The sequence below is a fragment of the Aquila chrysaetos genome, chromosome 4 (genome assembly GCF_900496995.4).
Source record: "Aquila chrysaetos chrysaetos chromosome 4, bAquChr1.4, whole genome shotgun sequence".
Lineage (NCBI taxonomy): Eukaryota > Metazoa > Chordata > Aves > Accipitriformes > Accipitridae > Aquila > Aquila chrysaetos.
Genome location: NC_044007.1, coordinates 24,839,961 through 24,862,079, shown reverse-complemented (window position 1 = coordinate 24,862,079; position 22,119 = coordinate 24,839,961). Strand labels below are relative to the sequence as shown.

The 22,119-nt window shown below is 41.6% G+C and overlaps 1 protein-coding gene across 12 annotated transcripts in view; it reads left to right on the top strand.

Annotated features, from left to right (window-relative positions):
• Nucleotides 1–577: 577 nt before the first annotated feature.
• MATN2 (matrilin 2) overlaps nt 578–22,119 on the top strand; it is a 77,389-nt gene continuing 55,847 nt past the window's right edge. For 4 of the 12 annotated variants that reach the window (XM_030011328.2, XM_030011330.2, XM_030011327.2 and 1 more), the window contains exons 1-2: nt 952–1,201; nt 10,843–11,010. In XM_030011328.2, coding sequence (XP_029867188.1) covers nt 10,857–11,010 — 154 coding nt within the window. In that variant the 5' untranslated portion in view covers nt 952–1,201; nt 10,843–10,856. Of the gene's footprint in view, nt 882–950; nt 1,202–1,426; nt 1,478–1,604; nt 1,728–3,356; nt 3,678–10,842; nt 11,011–22,119 lie in introns of those variants that run through there. The other 8 variants (XM_030011331.1, XM_030011329.1, XM_030011322.2 and 5 more) reach the window with 7 other exon arrangements.

Sequence of the window (22,119 nt, the reverse complement as noted above, 5' to 3'; positions counted from 1 at the left end):
TTCAGTTTGAGATTTGCTCGTCATTCACACACCCCCTTTTTAGGGATTAGATTTTGTACACCCACCTCACAGACAATTAATTGTGCCTTACAAAACTTCCAGAAATTAGCTCTGCTGATTTCCAAAGTTTGCTCACCATGCAACTCTGGGGGGGTACAAATCTCCTGTCTCGGACCTCGCTGGCACCTAATGCACCCAAATTGGCATGGCTTGGTGATTTTATCCCTTTCCTTTTGGAAGTGACAGTGAGCCCAGCTCACCTCTGCTGTTTGGAATGGCTTTCGCTGTTGGTTTTTTTTCTTCCAGGAAACAGGAATCGCAATTGCTTTGTAACAAAGCAGGAATTTTGTTTTTCCTTCTTCATACATAATAAAACCGTAAGTGTTGATATAAACCCCACACTCAGCTTTTTCCACCCGGACTATTGACTGCGCCACTGCCATGACAGCTGAGGAACGACGGACCCTTCTACCTGGCTCATTTATTTCATGCCTCCCTCAGCGTTTTCCCCGACGGAGGCTCCCACAGGCTCGCCGCGGTGGCAGACACCCGCATGATTCACCAGGGACTGTTTGCCTTGGCCCGGAGGTCCTCCGCGCGGGGAATGGGATTTCCATTCCCCGACGTTTCCCTTGGTCCGCTTCCCTGGAAGGGAGCGCGGGCCCGGCCCGGGGAGCACGGCGCTGGCCGGGGAGGGATGCCGCCGGCCTGGCGCTGAGCCGCAGCGCTGTCCTCTAGCGGAGACCCCACGGCCCTTTCCTGCGGGGAAAGCCCACTCGGCCGGGGCAGGCACTCCTCCTCGGGGCTACAGGAGCTGCCCTCGCCGCCCCCTCACAGCGCAGGGCCAGGTCTGACAGGGAGGAGCCGGTGGCGGGGCCGAGGTGCGCGGCGGGCGCAGGGCGGCGGGGCCCAGACGGGGCACTGCAGCCGGGAGCCGGGACGGGCAGCCCGCGTCCCTGACGGGAGGGACCGGGTCCCGCGTCCCTCGGGGGACAGGCGGGAAGGCGTGGGGCCGACGTCCGTGTCCCGTCAGGGCCGTCGATCCCGTTTCTTCCCGCACGGCAGGCGGGAGGGAGCCGGAGGAGAGCCCGCGTCCCTCACGCGGGGCAGGCGGGAAGGAGGGGGACCGCGTCCCTGGCGGCGGAGGCGGCTGAGGAAAGAGGGGCCCGGCCACCCGCGGCTGCCTCCCGGCGCCGCGCGGGTAAGAGCCGGCACCGGAGGTCTGGGCAGGGAGGCTGGTGTGTCCCCAGCGGGACCCCCTTTTGCCTCCCCTCACTACGGCTGAGCCGGGCTACGGCCGCTCGGGGACCGGGCTGGCGGGAGGCGGCAGCTCCCCTCAGCCCGCGGCTCTCCCGGGGGGGGCGGGAGGGGGAGCGCCGTCCGGGGCCGCGCCGAGGGGGGAGGAGGCGCTCCCGCGCTCGCTCCCGGCCGCCGCCGCTGCCCGCCGCCGAGCGGAGCGGCCCCGCCAGCCCCTCAGGTAAGCCCGGCTCTGCCGCCCGCGCTGCCCTGCCCCGCCCCGCCTCGCCTCTCCCGCCCGCCAGGCGGGTCCGCGGCGCCCCGCCCGGGGGCACCGGCAGCCCCGCTGCCTCCCGCGCCGCCCGGCGGGGCTCGGCATCGCTGACACCTCCGGGGTACGGCGCAGCCTGCGGTCACCCCCGCCCCGGGGCCCCGGCTCGGCGGAGGGACGGTCCTACCCCTCGGCGGCGGTGCCCTGGGGGCCCCTCCGGGTGAGGGGGCGGCCGGAGAGGGCCCCCGCGGCCGGCGGGGGCTGCAGCGCGGGAGGCAGGGGCCTGGCGGGGGGCGGGAGGCCGAGGCAAGGGGCCGCGGCGGGGTCCGGGGCTGGGTTAGATGGTCGCTTGCTGGGTGCTGCTGGAGTGGTGTGCTGCTCCTGCTTCGTCCGCAGGAGAAATGTTTCCCTTTCGCTTGGACTGCATGGGTCTGAGCAAACTCCCCATATACCCTCTCCCCCGTGCATGCTTCAGTAACTCATTTAACAGTGTGTGTGCTGTAGGGAAAAAACCCACTATATTTTAACATCAGTGCAGAATCGGAGCCAAGCTTTACCCTGCAGGTAGCTCTGCACTGGAGCAGTCACCTCTGACATGCAGCGTGGGAGCTGCCCGGGCTTCCTGAGAGCAGTGCATTTGCTGGAGATAGAAGGAGTGAGGGACGGTTTGCTGCATGTGATATACTTACCCTGGAAACCCAACCTGGATGGTACTCTTTAATCTTATAGGAGTTGTGGCATCTTTAATGACCACATATTCCTGTTTCAGAAGACAGTTCTTTCCGTGTCAGGCTGGCCGCTGCCACTGCTTAACCGTGGGTTAGTGTTGACTGAGAGGGAAGAATGCAACCTACTGATTTATGTAATACTTCCTAAATGCTTGGGTTTTCTTTTGGGGCCGTCATTCGAGGGGTCAATGATCCTGACTGAGATCTGAAAAGGTGACATGCTGTGTTACATGTTATAGCTGTGCTACTGTCAGGCAGCTGACTACTTCAGAAGAAATTATTATACTGAATCCCATCATAAATTCTCCTTAAATCAAGAGCTTACTAAAATACACATGTGGCTTTTCCATAAAATCCTACAAAATCTACAAAATAATTTTTGAATTATACACTTTTCATGTAGATGTGTCAGCTTAAGCACCGGATTTTTTAAACTTTTCCTCATGTACTGTATATCACTATGATTGTAACTATATTCATCAAATTAAATTTGATTTATTTTATGTCTTAAGAAAATGTAGCACTTGGTTACACAAGGCTGCAGCTAAGATCCTCAAACTTGCACTCAATATTCACACCTAATTATTTTACGTGAGTCTTTCCATTGACTTCACTGGGATTTCTCATGAACAAACTATAACACACTCTAGTGCTTATGAGCTGGGACCCTGGGACCCAGCTGTAATAGTAAAAGATGTTTTAGTCAGTGCAAGCAAACTAGGGAAAGGCCAATCAGATCTGAATACTCTCCCATGACTTATAAACTACTTCCATGGGAGGGTAAAACACTAAGTACTGCTATTTAATTATAATCTGGACATCATTAACAAGCTCCTTTCATACAGTGTACACATTGTTAGATCATGTTTTCATTTTGACCAAGGAGTATTTGGAATGGAGTGGTTTGAATCCCCAAATTATTGTTTTACACTGGTGCTGGTACTCGGGTCAGTGTGGGTTTGCAAATAAGTTTCAGAACTACTGTATCTTTTTTTTTTTTTTTTTAAAAAAAAGCCTTTCTGTTTGCAATTAACAGTCTGTTATGGTTTGAGACTGTACTTCACAGAGACAAAACTAAGCAGCCCACATATGTATTACATGTCATATAATATATGCTTTTATATAAATACCTACTCTTCATGGTAAAAGCAAAGTTTCTCAGTTTTCCCATGTTAGTCTTCTGGGAACTTCGTGGAAACTCTGATGTCTAGATCAGATTTGGAACCAGAAAGTGCAAATGAGTCTTCCCCAAAAGATCAAGATAATTAAAAGGTCTATTGTCCAAGTGGCAACTGAAGAAAATAATAATAATGTGGAGACCGATGCTGTCATAAAATAAGAATTCCCACTGCTAAAGCTTGCTGTCTGACCACTGGAAACTATGCAGAGTAAACCATACTGTGGGTGCACTGTTCTACAGCATCACCCTTAACTTTTACACGGTGAGTTTCTGAAATTACTGAAAAGGTCGTCACCTTCAGTTCTGAGCAGGGGTTGGACCTGATGACCTACAGAGGTCCTTTCTGACCTAGATTATTCTATAATTCTATGGTTTAGTAGTTATTAGTTGTAGAACTGTGATATCAGGAAGTCTATATGTGATTTAGATGAGTGACTTAAAAATAACTAATAGACACCTTAACGTTATTTATTTCACTAGAATTATAGAAAATTAAATTATACATGTAGTACATATACTCTAAGCCCTTTAGATAACTAAGTCCTACCATGACATTTACACCTCACAATAAAATTTAGCACTGATCTTTGCTCTTTCTGATATGCTGTATATTTTGGTGTGTATATTCATCAAGACAAGTGTGTGCTTCTCTGACCTCTGTGCTTGGATAGGCAAACTGTTCTTCCCTCATGCCCAGCACTCTTCTGATGGCTTCCAGAATGCAGTTGCCCTCCTGTATCCTGTATCACTCTGTGTATGGGTACTTATGTACAGTGTTGGGTTTGTGGGAATATTTGGCTGATTATCAAATGTCATTCACCTCCCTTCTAGGAACTGCTCTATAATGCATTTTGGGTCTTCCCTTTACTGTTTCAAAATCTAAGTTAATTTAGTCCACCGTCACATTGATTGTATTAGTCCAGGATACAACTCACTTGTGGCCATTTGTAGCAACAGGCAGAATAATTAGGTACTGATGGAGTTTCTTTCAGCTGCAGCCCAATTGCTATACAAGGCAGGGGGATAGCTCAGTACAGACAGCACTGGAATATCCTTTTAGCTGCTGACATAGGGATGGATATGTGCTGGATGAGGAGTACCGTACAAAAGCATAGGAAACAAAGCAGGAAGACTTTGCAAATCTGTGGTTGCCATCCTGTCCCCATCACTATGTAGACATGTCTGGAACAGGCAAATTGCCATCGCATGCTAGGATCGTGCCTTTCTGCAGATACAAAACAACAACGTGTGGCTGTAAAACTTCCTGTGGGGAAGTACACCTTCATGGACCCATGCAAAGAATTTGTCCCGGTCTTCTTGTGCTGGAGTATGCCTCTGGTCCTAAACCCACTGCAGATTTGGGTTACTTTTACTGTCTGGACACTCATTATTTTAGATTGATAAAAGACTGATGTTGCCAAGTCAACAGTTAGTTTTGTTATTGTGGTGGCTTGCTGTGCTACTACGAAAGCTGTTTGTGTTTGGGTTGTCTGTCTCAGAATACACTTGAATTACCAGTTGACTTTTAGATAATGAGTTTCCCAGATTCATCTGACACACTGACAGCATGAATGGCCAAAGTTAGCCTCTTAAAAGGAGCTAAAGAATGTGTTAATAAGGGAGTACTGCTCTGCTGCTTTGCAGGACTCGGTGCAGTGGTGGGTAGGCTCATGTGCACATAGTGCCAGCCATCAGGGTTGAGGAGCAGATGAGGAATTTAGAAACCTGGTTTCTTCTTTGTGATTTAACCATATTGGTGAGATGCAGTTGACAACCATGATTTAGAGGAGTTCTACCTGCCCTGTGCTGCTGAGCCTAGTGAAGCACTCCTTGTGCAGCAAGGAGTCACGGAAAATCCAGTGCATTATTTGGTGGAACAGGATGACAGTAGAGTGCTCCTTTGTAAGGATCAAGGCAAGATGGTGCTTCTTGCTGATGTGCAAAATATCATCCTCCTAATTGTGGTCAGCTGCCTCCACACAACACCTGCATAGCTAGGGACAGATATGATATTGGACTCTGTGGGGCTCTATAGCTATTTTTCAGAACTGGAAAATGCCTGTGTCAGCAAGTGGTCGAGAAAGACAGAGGAAGTTATTAATACTCTATGTCCTGTAACCCATGCCACACGCAGTGATTTTAATGAGTAATGCATGTGCTGGCTTGTGGATAGTGAAGTGCCTTGGAACATGTTGTACCTGATAGTTAACAGGGCTTTACAGTGCCTGCTGTCCTTAATTTTTTTAATTTCTAAGGTAATGGGATTGAGAATGAGATATTTTGTGGCTTTCATTTAATAAGAGCTCATTGGTTTTCCAAGTAACTCACTGTGCTTGCTAACTTGGGGACACAGACTCTGATTTTATTGACTGACTTATATAGATCGCTTGCAGTTCCTTTAACTTCAGTAAAGGCTTTTGATTTGATCACAGTTTCCTGTTATCTTAAAAGTGGGTAGATAATGAGTGCTGAAAGAACTTCGGAATGTTTTCCCTTTTATGCACTTACATTCTTTATAACTTAAAACCACTGAAGTTAGATGTGCTGGCAGCTTAATGAAAGTAAATGGCTGTCTCTTTTTAACTATCAAACAAAGAAAGCTGAAGGCAGCCTCTGTAGTGGTAATAACTGGTGCCTTCAGTGGTTTTTTTGTCTTCTCTTTCCTTCCCATCTATGATGAGAAATTATATGGGTTCAAGAGAGGGGATATTATCTGGAGTTACTAAAGGTGTTGATGTTCCAGGTAACTGCTGAGAATTTACCCTTCTGTGCATTGTGCCAGTTTTGGTGGCAGCTGGAGAAGGTGGAGACATAGGGGTTTGTGGAGTTCATGTTTCTTATTTAGCCTTGGAAGGGAACATGTACTGCAAGATGAGGAAGGAGACCACCCAGAGGAGTAGGAGGCATGAGCTGAAACATATTACTACCCTGGTTTTCCAATTTCTTTTTCAGCATGATCTGCCCAGCAAGGACAGGTACGTTTTTAAGGTACCTGAATGAAATAAAGGTGGCCTTCCAGGCCAGTGGAAGGGTTTCCCAAATCTGTGTGAAAGAAATTTCCCTGAAGTGGGCTAAAAGATGGAAGGACACTGACTTCAGCATGAGCCACAGAGCATCTCTTCTCCCTTGACATTATTTAAGAGTTATCACAGTGAAGAGGACAAATCTTAATAACATGCACCATGCAGTGGAGGTCATTGATTTATCACCACTGACACTGAATATTCAGTAGTGTCTCTGTCCAAAACATCCATCAATCCCTTATGAGGAGACTTCAGTGGAAAGACATTTGAAAGGGTAGAAACAGGCTTCTGTTGTTTGAGTGCTGTGCAACAAAGGAAATGGGTAAAATTTAAAGATGAAGTCCCAATTTCATTTTTCAGTATTCTTACACTGTAGTTCATGAAAATTGAAAATCCGTAACAGTGCATCAGAAAAGTTATTCTGTTGCATGGGTATAGGGCTAAGCAAGCACAGATAAAATTGATAAGAAAAACACCATGGAAATATTTAGCTCTTGACTAGCAGCCAGTTAGGGAGCAAGGGAAGCCTGAAAAGAACCAGAGAGCCCATCTATCTACTTGCCATCTTCTAGGATAATCTCCTTCTTTATACCAACCTTCTTCAAGACAGCTGCAGCTATTGCAAGCAACCCTCACCAGATTGTACCTCTGTGAGCAGCAGTTACCTGTTCTCTGTTAGGAGTTTCTTCACATGTCCAGCAGAGCAGTGTGCTGCACTGATGGTTCCAAGGTTGCTGTGAAAGCCCTGCATAGGACCCTCTTCTTCCTCTCTCCATGGGTAGAAGAATGGAGCAGTGGAAGCTGGCACATCTGGTGCTCAACCTGGTTGAGCCCCATGGATTGCCACACTTCCTCTTGGTGTCTTCTGCTTTTGAGGTGTTTGGGATGTTTGTGATACAGTGAATTGGTCTTGGGTCTGCCCAGGGGAGTTGGCTCCTGATGGTATAATGCTGAATATTCCTGCTGTGACAGCTGGAATCAAAGTGCTTGAAACATATTTTCCAGGTAGCCACAAAAATATGTGTTTGCAAGTTTGGTACTTTCAGAATGTGTTCTCAGCTGGTAGAGCAAGGGTCAGCCAGCAATATGAAGCTACAAAGCACTGTGCCAGCACCCTGGCTTAGCCTGCTGGGAAAATGAGGTGCTAAATACCGAATGTGGTGCAATAAACACCAGCCATCTTCTAGAGTGAAGACAGGGGACCTTGCAGAAGACCCAGAAAATAAACAAAGAACTGTGGGAGGTCTGTATGCTGAAGACCCATGCAACCACAATACAAAGTGGTCATGTAAAAATGCAAGCAGTGTTGGACACAAATATGTACCTGGAGCTAGAGCAAAGCACACAAGTCCAGACTGTCATCACCTCAGGAAAGCAGCACAGAAGCTTTTAGTGTGGATGAAAGGGTGGCAACAGGCTTGGATCGGTGGTGTCTGTTATCACATACACAGCCTTTGGCTTTGGGAACTTGTTTATTTTCTCATTGAAAATGGATGCAAACTCACTTTAATTTTTATTTTATATTATCTTATATATAAAAATTGTAACATGAGGCAACTAAAGCTCTCCTCTGTTAAACATTTCTTTCTTTTGAAACAGTATTTTAAAACACTGTTTGTGAGGGTGGGAGTGTGTTGATAAATAGATTTTTTTTAAATTTTTTTTTAATGAGAATTGGATCTTTTTTGGTGGAATTGTAAGTAGGCTTATTTTCTGGTTATCAGGATAAAGATATTGAGATCTAAGGATCTAAGGTTTCTGAATCAAGGTGAAGTACTATTGAACAACAGAAGTTATGTTAAGTTTTAATAAAAAGATCCCCAGAAAACTAGGCACTGTTATTCAATGCTTCTGTTTCTTTAGTACCCCCAACCTTACTTTTCAAAGGGACTGGTAAAATCACGCAAAATTGAATTTACTGCTTTAATATGTTTCAGAATTCAGTGACAGCTAATGAATGATTATGTAGGCATTTTGGTTTATATGGTCAGCTAATCATATGATATTTGCATGCTATATAAACATTTTTCTAACAGAATTCAAAGGCTTAAAGTCACAGCAAACAAACAGTTTTTTTTTCTTATTTCTGAACTTGCTTGGGGACAGTTGTGAACCTAGTGAATTTGAAATTGCTACCAAATATCAAAAATTGCTACAAAGTTATAAAATATGTCAAGTGCCAGAAGGTAAGAGGGTGTAATCTGGGATACTTTGCAGAGCTGGTAGGACTGTCCTGAGTCACTTTATCAGTTTCCTTTGGCATCATGCTGTTACTGGATGGTTCAGCAACGGGTTGTGAAGGTGCTCTGCCGCAGTATCCTTGGTTCTCCACTAACGTGCCATCAGGAGCGGGTAAAATGGCTTTACTTAGAGATTAGCCCAATCTTCACAGCTCTTTAGGGTGGATAGGAAGGAGGGATGAGTTATGCCACTGATAACTAGGTAACAGCCAGATAGCCCTCTTGAACAAGCTGTTCATGCCTGGTTCCTGTGACAGCCTTGTAAGGAATATATTTCTCTACACTCCTTAGCTCTCTGAGCCTGGCTTCTATGTTTCTAAAAGATTGGTGCTAGAACTGGCATGTATCCTTGAGGTCCATTTGCCTTGTGTGCTGAAGGAACAGGCCAGAGAGAGAGGAGGCCCCCTTGCACAGACAGCCCTGTGTTTGTTGACGATGCTCTGAGAAGTGAGGAGACAACCTGGGAGAAGCTTTCGTCGGTAATCTCCAGCAGTAACAACTGTTGCATCCAGCAAAATTTTGTCCCATTTTCAGTGGTGCATGCTGTTTGCAGTGTCCATCTGTTTCTGACTAAAGCACTGGAAATACTCTACCAATAATACCATCTAGGTGTCCATGCTGCTAGGGCTCCAAAAATTTAAATTTTTGTGGCCACTATTATAGGCACCAACTATTTACATTTCTTTCCTAGTTTGAATGTCCTTAAATCACATATTGACTGTTACTGGATAATACTGAACATTTAAGCAAGGCCAGGCATTTTGAGTGCAAAGAATCAGTTCATTTTGCTCTCTTGCATATACACCAGAACATTGTGTTTACATTTGGGGATGCCGAGTAGAAGACACAAAAGGAAAAATAGATTGATGGACGGAAAAATAGATTGATGGACAGAAAAATAGATCACTGTGTAACAGTTGTGCAGGACAGACTAAAGAATAATGTATAAAATTTTTTATTAGAGAGAAAATATTTACTCAGAATTTTCTTTTCTGCCAGTGAGTACCTCATGGTGGGAAAAAAATCAATTCTCTTTCTGAACTGGGGCATTTAGTTGCCTTCTGTTACAGATCTGTGGCTCTATCTGCTTATCAGGTTTAGGACCCTATAAAAATTGTTTTCAACATCTTAGTTACTTAACGAAGAATTACTGTTAAAATTTGCACTGCTTCTAAAATATCCACTCAGTTTCAGGTAGAACAGTTCTTTGTTGTGAAAGTCAGTAGTTTTATCCATCCCCTGAGCACCTAGAGGAGCTCTTCAAGCTTCATCATATCACCAGTTCCAAGGCTGAATCTAGCTGCTGTGAGATGCTCTCTTCACAACGCACAACAGTAAAGTTTTGGGGGGAGGTAGAAGGAATTGCCATCTGAGGAAGCCCACCAACAATGGACATGGCCAGAAGATGAGCTTTTAGCATGTCAGTCTTAGCTTTCTGTTTGTGGGCAGTCAGCCATGGCTTTTGATGGTGTGTTAACGAACTCCTGGGCAGGAGTCATCTCTTAGTGTTGGACTTTTGCCTGTCAATTTGTTCTTCTGTATGACAAAAATCCATAACCTATGGCAATCTCATTGCCAGTCCTCAAAAGTCTCCCTGAGTAAACAAGATTCATCCTGCAGTGTTATCTTCATGCTAGCAACCACAGACAGTCTTCTGAAAAGGAAGCATGAGCTGTTACTGGTTCACATGTATAGTTGCTCTTTCTGGAATATATTCCCTTCTCTTGTTTTAATTCTCCAAGATTTTCTGAAGCAAGTATCCCTCAGACTACAAGAACCATTAAACTTCTGAAAAAATGCAACGGAGTGCTGAATAGAATACCGAAAATATATTTCTGTCCTCTTCAAACTGTTTATGCTGACAGGCTGACTGAAACAAAGTTCCTTTTCTTGCTTTAAAAATACATGATTATTATGAATGATTGTAAAAGTTGATACATTTTAAATGTTAACTGTGAACTTCAACTAACAATACTTATAAACGCTATGCAGGGTCTGCTAACTGCTACTTTATTATGTAGATCTTTTTTTGTAGGTGTAGGTATTATTCCATGCCAGTGTATCTGCATGTTTGTATGTGCTGGGAGGGAAGCAATGCAGCTGGGTGGCTGACAGTGTATCTTTTTGTGTAATCAAAGAGCTCATCTCCTCTCCTTTATTGCAGTTTCACATCCTTGAATGTCCGTCTATTTCTCGAAGATGAAGAAAATGATTGCATGCTTCTTTCTGCTATTCGGACACACTCTGCTTTCTACTGTCTCTGTCATGGCAAAAGATCTCCCTGGAGGACATTTTCTCCGAAGAAGGGATGTTAACTCACAATATCTACTAGGTAAGTTACAAAAAAAACCCCCCAAAACCCCAGAAAAACAACTACACGTCACCACCAAAAGCCATTGCAAATACAAATGATAAAAGGCATAAGCAGCTGGACAAACCTTGGCCGAGTTAGTTTATAATAAAAAGGAGATTGCCATTTGCCAGCAGGAATATGAGAAAGTTTGTTGACCAGTTAGCAGCTGTTGAAAGAAGATGTTTACTTTTGGGGTACTAGATCTACTTTATGTAAGTGATATGAAATAAATATTTACTACAGGACTGTTGTCTTGGAAAAAGGACCTTATTTTCACTGTTTAGAGAAAATACATATTGGTCCATGGAGGTTCTGTCAAAGCTTCCTTTTACGATGCCAGCAAGTTTTAGCTGTCTATATGTATGTGCTGTGTGTAAGGATGATTGAATGGAAATCAGTGGCTATTGAAATGAGGCTTGTCATTACGTTATTGATGCTAATCTCTTCATTTTGTCAGGTTAATTTTCTTTATAATGAGTGGCTCGTTTTTCCTCTTTTGCCAAAAAAAATGAGGACAGTTAAAACATAAGGTTCATCTCTCTCTTGTTGATCATTGCCTGTACATTATCAGGCAGTTTGCTAGTCAACTTTTTCATCTGCTAACAGTTTGTGACTTAGAGTCATTTTCTTTTGCTCATTTTTTAAAGTAATTGTCAGAGTATGAAAACACAGCATGGATGGGGCTTTGGACACAGCCCATCATTAGGGATTCATGATACACCTCAGTAGTAGATCTATTCAGATATCTCTCTCCAGCCACTGGGAGATGTTAAGTTGCCTGCCTCCCCATAAAGGTCACCTAACCTAGGTGAACACGAGGAATGTGAAATGTACTGCAGAAGATGTATTGGGAAGAAAGAAGAAAGCAAGCCAGAACATGGGAGAATGGGTGACGGAGAGGGGAGCACCAAGTTTTATCAGTGAAACTCTTCTCCAAACAAAACATAATCCTTTAAATATATAAAATTTCATGAAGTACCATTTGCAATCTGTCCTTTGTTAACTTAAAAACATTGGTTTTCAATTCCTATAGAACAAATTTAAGCCAAATGACAACAGATTTCCCCTTCCTATTCATCTTTCTCAAAAGTAATAGATGCGGTCTTGAGACACTTGGGGTTCTGCAACTGAAGGCTGAAAACCACAGCTCTGGAAGTCTAGTCCACCAAAAAACATGGGTGTGGAACAGCAAAGAGAAGTACCCACATTCACGGCTTACTGAACAAGACTCTCAAACTTTCTGAAATCCTAAGTTCTAAAATGTGATTAAATAGCAGCCCCTCCTGAATATTTTAGTGTCCCCAGCAAATACCCTAAGTGAACTTATTACTTTAAGAAATAAAATCCCTGTCTCTAGAAAATGAATGCAATAGCAAGGTGTTACGCAGAGAAACTAAAAGGTGTCACGTTTCTCAGCTTGCCTTTTTTTCCCTATGATTTTTTAAATTGCTTTTATAGCCTCTAGTGGAAAATGTATGAAAGGAATTAGCACTCGATATAAATCAAAATGTATAGATTAAATTATTTCTTTCTTTCAAAAGCCAGGCAATTTGTGGTCCCTGCATTTGGAAAATCCTGGATCCCTATTCACTTTGGCATGTGCAGGATGCAAACAATTCTGGCAGCTCTAGCTGAAAGAACCTTTTCAAGACATTAAATGATGCAAGAAACTTGGGACATTTTCTGGTCCAGCCCATAAAAGTACGTGGCAGTTTGGAGTCAGACTCTTGGGCCTTGCATTCTGTTACAATAAATTAGGTCACCTGCTTCAGATTCAGCAGTGCATATAAACAGTGGCATGGTTAAAACGTGCCTCTCTGTAAAGAACAGAATGAGTAAAATGCATGCCACTCTGCTGGAAAGCTGTAGTGTTCCTTAAATGACATGAGAAAGAATGGGGCCAAACCATGGTCTCAGTGACATCAAGTCTATTGACTTAATAAAATCCCTCCAGAATTACAGCAATTTAGCAGGGATTAGAAGCTGTCCTGTTCTACATAATATGTATATTATAAATAGTAGTGGTGATGACAATTGCTGCTGTTGTGGAAAGAGTTGGTTGGCAAGCAAAAGTGAGCAATATAGCTGCAAAGAACCAACAGATACCTGGAAAAGTAATAAAAGTTCAGGTTTGGGGTATTTTTTTGGGTGGAGCTCTCTATGTTTTTAGCACTAAAATGAAGGATTATGCTATGTAAATGTTAGTAGCATTAAAATAATTTTATTCCTTTTTTCTTCCTTTTACCAATTTCTAAAACAAGAGCATACTGCTGTGATGACTGTTTACTGGTAAAATACGAGTAGTGTCCGTGTACAGAATTAAAAGTCCTTGCTTCAGGAAACTAACATAAATAAGCAAAATGGAATGGATGAAAAATCCTGTGGGATTGTCCATATAGATATAAAAGGACTTTGGGATCCAGCTACAGGAGGATTTAATTTTTTGGCAGCCATGCACTAATATGTCATAGATTTCTTAATTGTCTTGTTAGGGCTAATAGCTTACATGTTTTAATGAAGGTTTCAGAAGGAATGAACTATGTCTTTCCTATGATTCTTATCCCTAGTCTTTCTGCTAAAACTCAGTGTGTGTTGTTCTAATTTGGCAGATCTTTTTCATTGCTTATTGTGGTTTAAAACTATTATTGCTACAGCTAATAATTTCCATTAAAGGTCTGAAATCTTTTGTGCAAGGATCAATTTCACATAAAGTTTTTGAAACTCTCCCTGTGGCCCTTGAAAGCCAAAATGCTTTGCAGGTTTTTCTTTCTTTAAACACTGAATCGACCTTCAAAGTATGTAAAACTTGTCAATTGTGCCAATTTATTTAAATTTGTTAACATTTTCTTAAATCTTTCTTGCAGCATAGTAGTTGTAGAACATGTGTAGTTGCTTTAGTGATAGAAAATATACATGTATTTCTTGTAATAACAGAATTTGTATTAGATTGCTGGAAAATATTGTTTTAATGTAGGTATATTTATGTTTTAAAGGATCATTTCCATAGTCCTGCAAAATCTTGTGAAATAACGGAAAGAAATAGGATGGTCCATTTGTCTTTCCTGTAGCAGAGGGCGGTTGCCTCTCCTCTTACGTGACGTATGAACTAAATTTTGCCTTCTCTTTCCCCTCATCAGTTAATTTGATCCTGAGTATTGGATCTTTGGCCTTACCCTGATTCCTTAAAGGAAATTAATCTTTTGTTTTAGAATCTTCTCTTTTAAAGGCTTTATCAGAGCTCTGAAGAGTTTTTGCTTAGCTCTGACAAAATCATTGTTCCTGCTGAGCACAGCTGCTTTGTTAGATTACACACAGATCACTGAAAGCACAGTTTGCCAGCTTAGAATTTCTTTTTGGATACTATAGAAAAGCAGTAATGGAAATATACTTGGCTACATGGTTATAAACATAAAATTATGTCTGTTACATTAGCAAATTCCCTTCAGATATAACTGAAATGGACTTCTGCACCTAAACAGATGAAGAGCTGTGTCAGATGTCCAGAGTGGTGGTTTCTGTACTGTGATTTCAAGGCCACGGTCAGAGGTCCACAGCATCTTTCAGCAGGTTCCATGTTGAGAAGCAACATGTGCCCAGTTCTTGCAAGATGTAACTTTTTTTGGTGTTTGATGTTGTGGGGTTTTTTGGTGGAGGGGATTTGGGGCTTATACCCTACTGCATCTTAATAATTTATTAAAAAAGAAAGCAAAATTTCAACACTGTGGAAAAAACACAAGTTTTTGTGTTGTTTTTTTTTCCTTGGTGAACTCTGTTTTGTAAACTGGGCATGTATTTCATGTCACATGGGCATATTACTTTGGAGAGCTCTCAAGTGGATGCATGGGAATAATTGAATAAGCTGTAGAATAATATTCTAAGCAATAACATTCCTTCTGTTCCTTAGGCATATAAAACATGCACCTACCTGTTTTTGAAAACAACTATTTATGTGAGGAGAAAAGCTAATTTAGGGGCATTCCTTTAGATACTACGTGATATTACAAGAAAGAAACTACAAGAGATTAACTGATACTGCACAAAATTGAAACAGAGAGGGGAAAGGAGGCCAAGAAGGAAATGTACTTGGCTCCTGTTCAGTAGAAACTGCTGCTAAACACAAGTGTCCCTGTCTGTGTTAAATTATATTTTACAACAAAATATATAATGATTTATCTCTTGGTTGTGTATATGTGATTCCACTAATAATATGAAGGGAAGTAATAAGAAGTACACAGGGTGCTCACTAAATTTATGAATCACTCGCTACAGTCAGTTAAAATTATTCCAAACATTCTTATATCCAACCCAGTTCTTAAACGTGTGATGTAACTTTAGGGCTCAAGAACTTTATCAGGTTAACAATTCTGGGTTAAATTTTAGCCACAAATCAGAGGGGAAAATATATGACAAAAGTGAGTCTGGTCTATGATGCTTCTGTGGAGTGCAGATAAGATTTCTGTTTAGTTTTGGTTGAATTCATTGTACATTTATACACTAAGAGCTGGCCAGAGATCTCTAAATCCTGCTAATGTGGACTGCTGAACCAACATGGGATGATAACTGCTGTAAGAAACTCATTCGCAGCCTCAGCATATGTGTGTATGTGTTATTTTTTCAAATAAATGCAACCCTGCCAAATTTTTTTGTCCTCAAACATGTTAAGTAGATTCATTGTAACTGAAGTCTGCATTGGAATTGAAGTCAGAATTGTGTCATGATAACTACATAATGTGTTTGACATACTATGCTGGTATAGTACTTGGGGACATCAAAACTATTCCAGGCAGTAGATAAAGGTAGGAAGAGGTTGCAAATTACATCTTTTGAATTATCACGTTTTTAGTTAAAATAGAAGCAAAATCCTAACCAAACTTTTATAAGTATACAAGGTAATCAAATACATATCAATTTAGACTCTCTCTAATCAAAACATAAAATTGCCATATAAACAGAATGTGTTACATATGGAAACAGAGAGAGCAAAGCATTTTACACTCTGTGAAATCACCTGTTTCTTCCTTCTGAGGTGTGTAGGTACCTCTTACAATCGTTGTGCCTCAAGGCAATATTAGCAATTGCATGCTTTGCTTCCCAGTAGTGATTGTCTCAATAGCTGAGAGGTCTCCCATGGACTTTATGCCAAGCCTTGAAACTTCAGCTTTCATCTTAACCTCTCAGCTGTCAGCCTCTTCCCTGCAATAGCTGTTGTCCATTATCTACCTGGCTGGGGTCTAAAACAGTAGCAGGAAGGTTGCACTTGCTCAGACCACCCCACTCTTCCAGGTTTCTGGGTTTTGTTTGCAGTGGGGGACTCTGTCTGTGGCTCTGAGGCTTGGTAGCCTGGCTTGTGCCTACCCAGCCCCTAACAGAGGTCCTGGGGTCTGAGAAGGCAAGATCTGAACGGCGATCATATCCCTGCCCAGCCATTTGTTCCCTGCAGAAGTTATCCCTTAAGCAGGCCCAATTGATGAGCCATGAGGGCTAGCTGGGACCATGACAGACCCCAGGGATTTGTGTCCTATTCTGAGTATGCTCATCTGCAGCCAATTATGGAGATCAGAAAGTTTAGAATTTGGTCTGAGTTAGCAATTTTTAACCACATAACATTATGCTTGCCAACTGTTGTATTTAGTATTCATTATTAATTTTCAAGTCATGTATCAAAATGACATTTACTTTTAAGCTGCTTAAAGGGCAATTCAGTAATTAATGTTACATAGGCTATAATTCTATTTCTAGCAGCACAAGAAATTTTCTTGTGTTTCTTTAATGTATAAGTATTTCCTCTAACAAAGCCTTTTCTTTTCCCTTCTTCCTCTCTTCTCTCTTCTCTTTGTTTTTTTCTTATTCTTTTATCTTCCCCCCTTTTTTTCCCTTTTCCCTTTTTCTTTTTTTTTTTTTTTAAGTGATCTGTAAGTTTTCCACAAGGAGTAAAGAATATCTGCTGCTACAGAAAAAAACGAGTCGTGTACTAAACTCCAAATGCTCTTTGTGTTTCTGAAGTTGTTTGTTACAACCCCCACAAATTACTGTGAAATACCATTTCTGTTTGAAAAAGTTTGCCTTGACAATAATTCACTAAGTAAAATTACAAACAGTTTTTATGTGTATATTCTCAAAGAGCTCAAAGCCTCCTCTGTGTATTTTGTCTTGAGGGAAGATCAGGCCAAATGAAAGAACACTGTATGTTCAAAGGTGTGGTGTTTTTGGCTTCATTGTGATACTTTAGCTTAATAATTAAAAAAGCACATATGTGCAAAATTAACTTGAAAATCCTGGAAACAGCATTTGCATAACTTAAGGAATGCCTCGTTTTACAGGCATGAGTAGGTAATCAGACACTTGTGAATGAAGACAATATGCCTTTAAATTGCTTTGGAAGCTAGAAGACACTGTCTACATATTTAAGTACTGCTGAATTGGTAGAACTAATGGTTTGGCAGTGGGCATGATGTCCCACATATTTGGGGGGGCAAGGGGAAATGGTATATGGCACTATCCCATGGTGCTGTTTCTGAAACTATTCTGGAAAGGAGTCTGATACTTAGACCGTTACCAGTAGATAGAAATATGTGGTTTCAGGTCAGCTGATCAATGAGTAACGTTGAAGTTGCTAACAGCTTTCCCTGTAAACAAAGACATGGGCAACTTTAAAAAAAAAAAAGTATGGATAGGAGTTTTTAAAATGTTAATCTAATGTCCTGAAAGCAGAACAGCACAAACTCATTAAGGTTACATTTTTTCACCGAATTTTCTACGCTGCTACTAACAGTCATTTACTTTCTCTATCTGTTCTTTCTCTAATAATTTCCAACAGCACCCCAAGTAGCTCAGGCAAGATAGGAGTTTCAGATCTTCAAGGAGAAAGATATGAAGATCATCTTGTCCCACACAATCCCCTTTTTGTGTGTTGTGATTTGCTGTCTTACAGATGTGTGCAGGAAAAGACAGTCACAGGCAAGAGTAAATGCCTCCAGGCTGTCTGTGGGAACTGGATTCAAAGTAGCATTAACTGTGTGTACTACAAGGTTTCTCCATCATAGCTCAGAAAATGAGTTCCTGCTCTCTCATGGGTGTGAGCTATGCTCAGCTGAGAGCACGTAACATTTGTTTACATCAGGAAGTGGCGGGTAGATGATGCTGCTGGGACTGGCATGGGGATATCAGGACGCTTACCCCTCTCTCTGGGTGTTCCCCTGCCTGCAAGGGAAAGCAACCTGCTCCACGGTCCTGACCATTAAAGCAGGTTTGACTCCTGTCAGGAAACCCAACAGTTTCCATCTCAGAACAGCTGAAATATGCAAAAAGAACTAAGAACTTGAGAGTATCCCTACACCATACTTCGGCTTCATGCCAGAGACAGCACCAATCTCAGTAAAGAAATAGAGAAATACTAGGAGTTAGTTTTGGGACTCTGGAATTAGAGAGACTTTATATTAATAATGACCTTGTTATTTTGGAAGGGATGACAGGGAAGGAATAGAAATGGTGGGGTGAAATGAGAACAAGGTAATGGACCCTTCCGCAGTGACTGATAATGAAGCATTTGCATGTAGAAGGAAATGGAAATCTGTGGACAAGAGCCTCCTGCTGTACAGTTCTCCCAGAAATTTTGGAAGTTCAGAAAAGATTTTGTTAGAGGCAGTAAAGAAATGTCTGGGGGCTGTGTTGCATTTAGAGATTGTTCCCAGATGAAGAAATTTGTAAGGAGGAATGGGTGAGCTGCCAAACTCATAATGAATCTTTGGGTTAAGGCCAGAGGCCTGTGAGTTTGGGGAAAGTCTCAGAGCAAGGATGGGGCCAGGGGGTATGGGGACAGGTCTTGGGGCCAGGATCAGTTCCAGAGCTGGCAAGAGCTGGAGTCACCTCCAGAACCAAGTGCGGCACATATGCCTGCCAGGAAAGGGGTAATGAGCAGTTTCTAATGTTTATTCAGGAACTAGGTATGATTATATCTGAAATGCACCATAGCATCCTTTGCCCTTCTTTGAATTAAAATGAGAAAAAAAAAGGAGTGGAAGGTAACTTGCACAAAATGTCTAACTAAAGCCAAGAAGTGCTTGGAATTACTGCTATTCATCATTTAATCTTGGCAACAACCACAAAATGTGTTTTCCAAACAGAAACATGTTACATTAACTGCTATGTACTTCATGCTTGATCTTTGCAAATAAAGCTACTGCAGTTTCCTAGACGGTGTATGTAGGTAATACATAGATATGTCTGTCTTCCCATCTGAGCGTTTTGCTCTTGGTATATTTATGAATTGCAGATTTGAGCATTCTTTACTTGTATGATTGTATGGCAAGAAGATTAAACCTTCCTGATGAACTAAGAAATCTTTTGGAAATATCTGAGAACCTGACAAATCCAATCTTGCTAGCTGGATATTTAGCTAGGGAAAACCAGAATTCTGGACTTCAAGAACAAATACTTGACACCCAGCAAGTTCACACATTTTGAAACAAATTTGGTAGGAGTTATACTGAGATTTATAAAGAAAGCAAAGATTTATAAAGTTGTAAACAAAAGAGAGGCAAGTAAGGTTGAAGGCTAGAGGGAAAATGAAATAATAAAATGGCAAAGAAAGACAAAAAATTTAGGAAGAAGTTTTAAAATGTGCTAGCTGGGAAAATAGTTTTCTCCTCTTTTATTTTATTCTGAGTGAAGACTTTTGTTCTGTTAGTCAAAGATAAAATCTAAAAATAAACCTGGTGTTATTGCTGGCAGTGTAGCAGGACATGTAATTTTTTGTATATACATTACTGTGGAGTGAGCTAAGTAATACAATATATTGAGTCTTAAAATTGCCATTAATGTGTTGCCTGCTCAGGCAATAATTTTTCTATGATCTCATTTTTTCTTAACTGATCTCATCCCTCCTTTTTGCTTAAATTTTCTTACTCTATAGCAAACATCTTCATGGAACTAATATTTACTTGTTATAAATTACTTTTTCAATGTCTTAACTTTGCTGTAGTATTTACCAAATTGAGCTAACCTCCTTTTGCTTTGCATACAGCAATAGCTTTCTTTAATATTTATCCATTCTCATGTATTAGGATAAAGACCTACATAACCAAATAAGTAATACCCAGATTTTAAAAAAAAGTATTAAGGAGTCATAAAGATGTAGGACAACAATAGAAAATAAATAACTCATTTTTAAACGATCTTTTCAAGGGAGCTGGCTTGCAAAAACTTTTGAAAAATCACCATCTAAAACTTGGGCCCTTTGAATGTGTTCAGTTTGAATATCCGAAAATGGAAATGTTTAAGGAAATTAAACAGTGCCAGGCGACATTCTTGGGAATTGGGACTCCACCATTATTGTGGCTTTTAAATTGCTGGAACTGTCTCTGGCCCACAGTGATTAGCACTCCCCGAGCAATCTCTGTGCATCATTCAGAGGCTACAGGGGGACAGGGATTATTCTCAGTAGGCAGCTTGCATACAGCCACTCTATTTTAGCAGGAAGGTGAGTTTAATACTGTGGATGCAGGCCAGCTGGCCTCTGAGCTTAGCTTCTATCTTAGACTGCTCTCTGGCACTGAGACCAGTGGTGTAAAATGGCCTGCTTCTGTACAACTAAATACCCCAGGTTTGCAGAGTAGTTGCATCCACGTTGCTTATTAGGATGGATTCCTGGCTCATGCTACTTCCCATATCATGCCTGAGGACTGTTTGAGAAAACGTTAATTGTCCTAGGACAAACAACACCAGGAACCGTTCTAATGATTTAACAGCCTAGAAGAGTCAATTCCAATGCCCAGGAAAACTCCCTGGCTCCGCTTTTGTTATATTAAGGCAATGTGGCATTAATTAGAAATAAGCTGAGAGGGTACAAACACACTCTTAGACAGAGACCCTGGGTGGATGAGCAAAGTCAAAGCAGTGTGAACTTCGTCAAAGCCAAAGTAGGAGTTCAGGCCTGAGCATAATTTGCTTTGAGAAAGGAGTAGAAAGAAACCTGCAGGTATCAGAGAAAATAATTTAATAGAATTTTCAGCTTTAGAGGAAATTATGTGAAATATTCTTTTAAGTTTTGTTTTATGTATCTCTTGGTAGTTGGATCCCAGCTGCAGTCTTCTAACTGGAACTGAAATTTCCTTGCATTGTTAATTTTGCAAAGGTGGCATCACTGTAACTGTCATTTACAGAAAAACTGGGTATTGAGTGGAGGAGGAGAACTATTGACTTGACCTGTCCTTCCCTTGCCTTGTCTGTCCTTGCCTTGCCTCTCCTGGCCTTGCCTTTGGATAATACAACTCACACTGAGGGTTTTTTTAACTTTTGTGTTGGCAATACAAAACCTCTGCTGACTTAGAAGCAGATTTATGGATGAGTAGCTCTTTTCAATGAGTATGTCACTTTTCATAAGAAGAGTGGAATGGAATTACTTTGGGGTATGAGGATGTTTGCCAGTGTTGTGAGAAAGTTCCTTGTTTAAAATGAGAGCTGGTAAGAGGAAGAGGTTATAGTTTACAGAGCAAGTGCAAAAGCATGCAACTGCTAAAAGGTATCACTGAAAGTTTATCTGAGGGTATGAGTGTTCAGATCTGTTAGTCATTACTGATTGCCACTCTTCAAAATACCACCCAGCTGGAGTTTTCTTGGTAAAAGAGTTACATTTTATTTTTCATGGAGCCCATCTCAGTTAAATCAACTTTAATAATTACAAGGTTAATAAAAATTCCCACCAATTCAGAAGACAAAGATTTTAAATACATTTTAATTTGGAAATGTTTGGTATTTCTATAGGTAGAATTTTGCTAGTGAAAGTAGTTTTGAAATATACTGTATTACATTCAGACTGATAGATTTTTCTTAAGTAATTTAGCACAATGGGGTGTGTTTCTGGTAGTACTATCCACTAACGCCACCCAGGATTTTTCCCACCAAGATTCATGCCTGACTTCGAAGTACATAACTGAGTCTCTTCAGACTGGGATCCAAATCTTTATATTCAAATTAAAAGGATTCCACACGATGGCTATAGTTTTGACTTGTTTTAAGGGAAATAAAATAGCAGTCATTTTACTCTTCTCCCTTCTCTGTCCTTGCCCTCATATACACACACATATTCTT